The following is a 7,881-nucleotide window of genomic DNA, read 5'->3' as shown; positions in this document are numbered from 1 at the left end:
AGGTTCAATTGAATTCTGTACCTAGCTATATATATCCCGTATTGCAAAAGCTCGTTAATTATGCAAATGAGCAATAATTGACTCGATACCATCATATCTTTGATCGGATGAATGATTACAGCATGTTCTGGTATGTGGGAGTCTGAGTCTGCCGCTTCTATCTATTCGTCGACTGTCAAGTTCTGGCCTAAGTGGATGGGTATCGTCCGCTGATATCGTTCCCTGTCTGTCCATAATGTGTCTGTGGTACATATTGCCACTGTTAGTCTGCTTTTTACCCACCACTTTTCTAACGATTTTGTCTTTGTCTGTCTTTGTCTTGTTTAGTAATATGTCCTACCCAACATACTATTCCAAAAGTAAAAGCAATCCCCAAAGTTGAAGTATAAATTATAACAAATTTAAGGGAATATAGTGTTGGTTGTGATGCAGTTTTAAGTGTCTGGACACAGGGTAAATGAGTGACATGAACATAACGTAATAATTCAAAAACATTTCCATTTTACCTTAAGGTTCTAGGTGGTTCTAGCTCGATTAATGCAATGATGTACGTTCGTGGATGTAAGGAAGATTTCGATTCTTGGGCTAGGCTTGGCGCTGAAGGATGGAGCTATGATGACGTGCTGCCGTATTTCTTGAAATCCGAAAATAACACAAAGTGGGTGTTTTCTGAAAGTAGATTGTCGACAGCATTACTTGAAAGCCATATAGTAAATAGATTTCCATAGGCATGATGTTGAACGGCCAAAAGAGTAGATGGTGGAATTCGAATATTTTAAATTGCTTCTTTTCACGTTTTCACGTTATATATATATATAACGTATATAATTATACTATATGTATATAATTCGCTCTACTACCCGTATTGAGCACTTTTATGTGGTTTTATCTACATCCAGTCAATTATATATATATATATATATATATATATCGCAGTCTGGGTTTAATTTAACACAGATAGATACACATCATCAAGAACTAAATATTTCAAGGCTCCTCTTATCGGATGCTCAACATTTTTGCATCTTACATTCTTTCGTGCCCGATGTATTTTCTCTTCAGTCGTGCATTCTGTTGATTCTCTATTTTAGATTAAAGTAAGAAAGACGATGAGATTGCTAGATAAATTAACAAATATTTGTCACCTCTCATTATCTATACCTTTCCACACATATAAGAAAAAAATCATATTTTACAGCGATGAGTATTTGAAAACCGAATACCATAGCAAAGGTGGTCCAATGACTGTCGCAGACATGTACCCTCGAACCAAGTTTAGTAGTGTGATCGCGGAATCAGGTAAAAATAAATAGGTTGAAACTGGCTGTTGGTTTTTTGAAAATCATTCCATTACCGAAAAATATCTACAAATACCTTAAAAAGATAACAAAATATAAAATATACTTGGAATTCATGTGCATCGACTACATATTCGAATTCTTTGTTTTAATTCTTACGTACGTTAACTTTTTCTTTTCCATAGCTCAAGAATTAGGATACGAGATGAATGATTGTAACAACTGCATTGACATTGTAAGTCCTTACTTCTGTAATTATGCATAAATAACAGTAAATATATTTACACTAGAAAGACCTAGAAAACATCCACGAATATATTGATGTGTGATCAATCAGTCAATCAAATTTTTATAGCGCCGATTTCCAGAGCAATGTTCTGTACTGTAGCGCTGAATGGCTAAAGCACACCATAGTCTTTGGTGAACAAATAAGCATTCAGTTTTGTTTTGAAACAATCCAGGCTGGAAGCTTTGTGAAGGCCTATTGACATATCAGAATAAACGACCTTCATATATAAAGACCGATATTAATGTTATATAACGACCAAATAAATATGTTACGTCGAAGATTGCGATACTCGAACAAGAATAACTGCTCACATTAGTATTTGAGGTCAGACTTTAGGCTAGTGTATATAAACTATTCTGCCTGTAGTTAAGGGTTTGAACAGGTCAACCTGATAAAATATGGTGTAGTGTAAACGCCGCGATTTCTTTTTGGCTGTTACATTTACTGTCGTTTGTTCTTTTGTGAGCGCTTGTTACATACATTGACAAAATACCATAGGTTTTCCCATGCCACACCAGAGCACTGAGTGAACTCACTCAAACAATGAAAACGCTTAATGCACCGCAACATATGGGTACAGTACTTCAGAGTGCTGTGTTGGAAAAGAGCATGAGCACAGTGTGCAGACAATTATGTTATCGTTATTGTTTGGTGTTCTTTTTCTTTCAATTTCGAACGTTGAGTGTAAATTATATTGTAACACGGATTCTAGTTACCTACTCGTAAGTACGAGATTGGGTTTGGGAAAACCTATGGTATTGTGTCAGATGTATGTAACGAGAGCTGAAAAAGGAAAAAGGACCGTAAACGTAACAGCCAAAAAGCAATCGCGACGTGTACACTACATCCGATTTTAATCATCTTTTTATCAAACTCTTTCAGGTCGGTTTTGGTTATGGTCAAGTAACCATGAAAAACGGTAAACGGGAAAGCACTGCTACAGCGTTTCTTAATCCAATCAAGTCGAGGAAGAATTTAACAATTTGGACCGAAACCGTGGCAAGAAAGGTATAGTAGTCAGCTCGTTGTCTAAAATGAACAGCTATAGCAAAATAAGAAGAGTGATGCAATTGAAAGATTATGGTCTAAATCTGCTAATAGATTTTGGACACAGTAAGAATGCTTTACTTGATTTAATTTTAAGATATTTATAAATTGTTTTTATATGTCTGTTTAAATGTATTATACAGGGTACAACAGGTGCAGTGGAATTGTTGGCATAACTGTTCAAATTGGTAAATATAAAATCTTAGAAATGAACCACTAATGTCGTCATCCCAACAGCATTCCTGTCAGGAGTATTTAAATTTACAGGCATGAAAACAGAGACGAGTTTACGGATGTTAGAGTGTGTTTTAATCGACTGATGAGAGTCTGTCATATACTATTCTATACTTTATCACTGCTTCACTATAGATACTGTTCGACGGAAACACAGCTACAAAGTTGGAAGTTACCAGAAAGGGTACAAATGGAGTTGTAAATATAACCAAAGAACTCATACTATCTGCAGGTGCTACAGGGTCTCCCCAGGTATACTATATCGTATATTCCTACTTTTCTTGACGAGCTTAAGAAGTTAGTGTTCATGAAACCTTTCATTGCATACTGAATAACCTCGACTACTCATTCAAAAATGTCAGCTCAAAAATAGACAACTATTAAATACTGCCCCCCCCCCCCACACACACACACACACAGATACGTACGAATATTTCAGGTTGATTGAAAAACTTCCATATATTACAAAATTACTTGAAAACTTTAACATGTTATGCATGTCTTACCTTATGGCGTCTTTAATGAAAGAACATATCGAAAACACAATAGCCTTTGAAAAAGAACAAAAATCCCAAACAAATACATCAAGGTATGACGGGAAACTGCCATGATGTAATAAAGAAGGGTGTAAGAACTGAAGTTTTACAGAATCAACCTTATATTCAAGATCAACAATTTCAGTACTTTACTTATCTAATTTACATATCCTATAGGCACCAGTAATCATATCAAGTTGCATTCCCAATTTTCCAGTTGCTGATGCTGTCTGGAGTAGGACCTAAGGAACATTTGGAAGAACTAGGAATACCAGTGTTGTGTGATCTTCCCGTTGGTGAAAATCTACAGGTATGAAGGTGAAAACTGTAGGGGAATGTTATATATTTAAATATGCAATGACTTGAAATATGCTGTCTGTAGTTAACATGCAGGATTTCATCTGTGTTAACTTTGGAAGACAGAAATAAATCGCAGTCTGTATTCACTTGTGGTGTGGTGTGGTGTAATGTGAGAGTTTCCATCTCCAGAAATAGTATTTTATGCTTGGAACTATGCTTTGGCTTATGTATAGGGGGATATGGTTACACTAACGTTGTTTGCCTATTCGATATACACATATACCGTAGTATATCGATATGCCAGACAAAAAGTGCGTAATGCGGATAGTGTTTGTAAAGTTATCATGATAAAACTATCAAGAGACAGTCTTTAATTCATGTCGGATTCATTCACATAATTGTCTGAGGCTTCGAAACTCATTTGCCCCAATGCATCGGACTATGGAATTTTGTGTGGTTGCAGTGATACTGAATCCAGATTAATAGATGAAAGCCCTTTTGTCAGAGTCTGTACCAAGACTAGATAATTTGCAGTTTTGGTTTTAACTTATCCTCTTGGAAAGGTCAGGTTTGCTGAGTATCAGACTAGATTGGTTGTGGTTACAACCATTTCGACAGATTGTTCATAATAGAGATTCATATGTATGTTTATCATGATTCAATATTATTCCATGTGAACTAATGAAAAAAATGTGGCAGATTGTTTGTTATAATTATCAATTCATGTTCAGTCCATATATATTTCACATGATGCACTATTCAAGATGGCAGGTTGCAACGTACCTAGTGTTAGGGGAAGATCGATAGGTGGCATAGTTGACAAGCTATTGGAACAGCACTGATTTAGTTAGCCACGTTTGCATTTCATCTATAGCTAATTATTATTATTATTATTATTATTATTATTATTATTATTCTTTATTTCAGGCCAGCGGCCCATACAAATAAAAAGAAAAGAAAAAGCACTAAAATATAACACTGAAGTGAAAACCTTCCATAAATTAAAGTCTAAAAAGTACAAAAAGCACTAATAAAGAATCGACCTAAAGTGTTTCCAAAAGTTAGAATGGAAATAGGAATCAGAATGTACACAACTGTAAATAACAGTATTCTTGCCGTCCGTTAAACGTTCATAAAATGTAAATAACAACTTACGTTGCAATGAAGTACTTACTACGTTTAGTTTTCATGTACACATTATACGCAAAATGTACACGAATAACAATATTCAGTATCAACATTCAAACTTAAATAATATCATAACTGGGGAAAGCCCATACGCGCGCGAAGTGTATATGAGGGTAGATTCATCTGTGACCGGCTGCCTCACGATGATATTGTAGATAGCGCCCTCCACATGGAGAATGCGCATAGTATATAGAAAGCGCATGCGTAGTCATTGCACCACAATGCATCCTTGGGTAAAACCACCCAAAAAACATTGCATAGTATATAGGACGCGCATGTGTACCAGTCATTGAGCCGCTGCGAGCTAATACAATAAATCTAAAAAGGGTGAATTTGATATTACAAAAGAGCTTACTTCTGGAAGCTCAAAACGAATTATTTAGTGGTAATAGGGTAATGATTATATATTTTAAAAAGACACCAGCATTCTATAAAATCACGTACGATTAATTTAACCCTAAAATATTTTTTGCAGGACCACATCATGACAATCTTACGACTTCATGAATATGCACTCGATTTTCAACAGGTGAGCTGGACATTGATCAAACTTTCTTTGCAATCTCTTTGATGTTGTTTAATTCAAAAATCCCAGTTATATACGGGTGAAGAATGTTCATATAGAAACACAGAAGAATATAGCAAAAAGAATGAAGTTTTAAGATGTTGTAATTGAAAGAAAAATAGCATGTAGACATAATTTCAAACTAATAAACATTAAGATATGTAAAACAAATATTTTGTTTCAACAGGACGGACAAGACTGGTCAACTAGCAATAGTGTTGACTTTCACGGACATATAAAGACACAGGTCAGTTCTAGTATGATAACATTTTGACTTAGAGTTCAAAAAAAATGAATCCAAAATCTTGAAGACGTGCTGTGATTGACAAATTAAATTTTGCAATGAGATTTCATATATATTTTTTGATGTACATGGTGATATGTTTAATTAAATTTTCCTTGTAATTAGGCTTATCAGTGATGTTGCAACACCAACAAGAATGGAATGGTCCAAACTGAAAGCATAATTTAAGATACCCTTTGACCTTTACTGGTTCTCGTTGATTTAAAGGTTGACAATTTCTTCTTCACAGGAGAATTTGCCATGGCCAGATATCCAAGTTTTTTACAGCCCATTGTTCTATAATTTCGTTACTGATGAAAAGAATGGCTATGTTGATACGTAAGTATAGACTTGATGCATTTTCTTGCCATTAATTATTCACTTGAATATTTGAGGCAAGACCTTTACCAATAGTTAGCCGAGATTAAAACTACGCACATCAAGTTAACACCTAATGTACTACATCCGCACTATATTTATTTCAGAAATGCAACCTTTAATACACATCATGCCAAGTACCACACGTTTATATATTACCTATAAAGCAAACAGAATAATATAAAAGTTCTTCTTTTTTAGGCTCAAATTGAAAAAGGGCGACGGGCTGGCATTTCTACCATGTTTGTTACACCCAAAGAGTGTTGGAAATTTGAAACTGAAAAGTAAAGATCCCCTCGAACCCCCATTAATGGACCCCCACTATTTAGAGGAACAAGAAGATGTGGAGACTATCATACGGGTAGGTCACTATAACCTTCAAAGCCCGGGTCGAGATCTAGAAAGCACGTATATAATGCAATTCTACTATGATACAAATGCAGATTTTCATTATTTCTTTTTTTTCATCAACTAGGGCGTACGATTTATCCAAAAACTATTATCTACAAAGGCCATGAAGGACTCTGGGTGAGTTTTTCTTCTTCCATTTTAATGAGTGTATTTTGAAATCATTCGGTTTAAAACGACTAGGACTTTCACAAATCATATGATTTCAAATAAACTAGATAGGATAGAATATGTTGTCAACTCTAGAATAATAATACTTACGACCATCAATTATCTATTCGTCATAGAATCAAACTGGAGTACTACAAGTTCGACAACTGCCCTCATGAGATCGACAGTGACAGCTATTGGGAACACGTGATCAGACACGTCACACAAACAACGTGGCATTTAATTGGCACTTGCAAAATGGGCGCCAAGGATGATAAATCAGCTGTTGTAGACCCTTCTTTAAGGTTAGGGAATGTTCATGATTTGTCCTATATAAAAGTCCTATTCTTCAGTTTCGATTACAGGAGAAATGAAGCTTCATTCATGGGATGTTTTGCTCTAATTAAGACAAGCACAATTCAAATATAGACAAACGATAACAGAGACACATCACACAGCAGGATCTTCTGTTGAAAATTTACACACGGACGTGATGGTTATAATAGTTTCAATTGTTTACTTTCTGACGGATAACCAACTCTCAGACTTTTAACTTGCCTAATCATACAACCGCTTACAGTGTGTGCACAGCCTCTAGTGTCTTTGCATCCCTTGCAAGTTGTCCCTGTGTGTGTAAACAAATTATGTCTCATAAGTGAAGCACCAACAATTTTTGAACAAGGTTTTTTATTTTTCTGACAAATGTCGTCAGATGAGATAAAGGGTTAGGTGTGTTGCCGTCGAATATTCATTTTCTATCATTTTCTCTTCGATACAGAGTTCGTGGTATACACAATGTCCGTGTCATTGATGCGGCCATCATGCCGCATCTGACTTCAGGAAATACAAATGCACCTACAATAATGATTGGTGAAAAGGGAGCAGATTTGATCAAGAAAGACAAAAAATGAATAAGCTGTGCAGTGTATTGGTGGTTGCATTTTTTGTAATTGCCCCTTGGCCATGAAGCAGCCATTCCATATTGTTACTTGTTCAAGTAGATGTTTATTTGAAAGTTTTCCACTGTACTCTTTTCCAGTACTACACTTTATATCATAGACGTGGACTCAAAAGATACATAATTCATCATCTAAACTTTATAGATTATGTTAATGATACACTGCAACAAGTCAGTCTAGATATCATGCTAGTATTACCAACTGTTGGAAACGAAATTCAAAACGAGCTTATTGACCTATTGACCC

General features: G+C 35.3%; 1 protein-coding gene across 1 annotated transcript in view; it reads left to right on the top strand.

Annotated features, from left to right (window-relative positions):
* Positions 1-7,587, top strand: part of LOC144447508 (glucose dehydrogenase [FAD, quinone]-like) — an 11,028-nt gene extending 3,441 nt beyond the window's left edge. Inside the window, exons 3-15 of the mRNA XM_078137552.1 lie at positions 513-658; positions 1,199-1,299; positions 1,484-1,533; positions 2,470-2,595; positions 3,004-3,120; positions 3,622-3,714; positions 5,368-5,421; positions 5,645-5,704; positions 5,991-6,079; positions 6,320-6,479; positions 6,594-6,646; positions 6,814-6,981; positions 7,455-7,587. Of these exons, the coding sequence (XP_077993678.1) occupies positions 513-658; positions 1,199-1,299; positions 1,484-1,533; positions 2,470-2,595; positions 3,004-3,120; positions 3,622-3,714; positions 5,368-5,421; positions 5,645-5,704; positions 5,991-6,079; positions 6,320-6,479; positions 6,594-6,646; positions 6,814-6,981; positions 7,455-7,587 (1,350 nt within the window). The remainder of the gene's footprint in view (positions 1-512; positions 659-1,198; positions 1,300-1,483; positions 1,534-2,469; positions 2,596-3,003; positions 3,121-3,621; positions 3,715-5,367; positions 5,422-5,644; positions 5,705-5,990; positions 6,080-6,319; positions 6,480-6,593; positions 6,647-6,813; positions 6,982-7,454) is intronic.
* The last annotated feature ends 294 nt before the right edge of the window (positions 7,588-7,881 follow it).

The sequence above is a fragment of the Glandiceps talaboti genome, chromosome 16 (genome assembly GCF_964340395.1).
Source record: "Glandiceps talaboti chromosome 16, keGlaTala1.1, whole genome shotgun sequence".
NCBI classification, from domain to species: Eukaryota; Metazoa; Hemichordata; class Enteropneusta; family Spengelidae; genus Glandiceps; species Glandiceps talaboti.
This window is presented reverse-complemented; position numbering and strand designations above follow the sequence as displayed.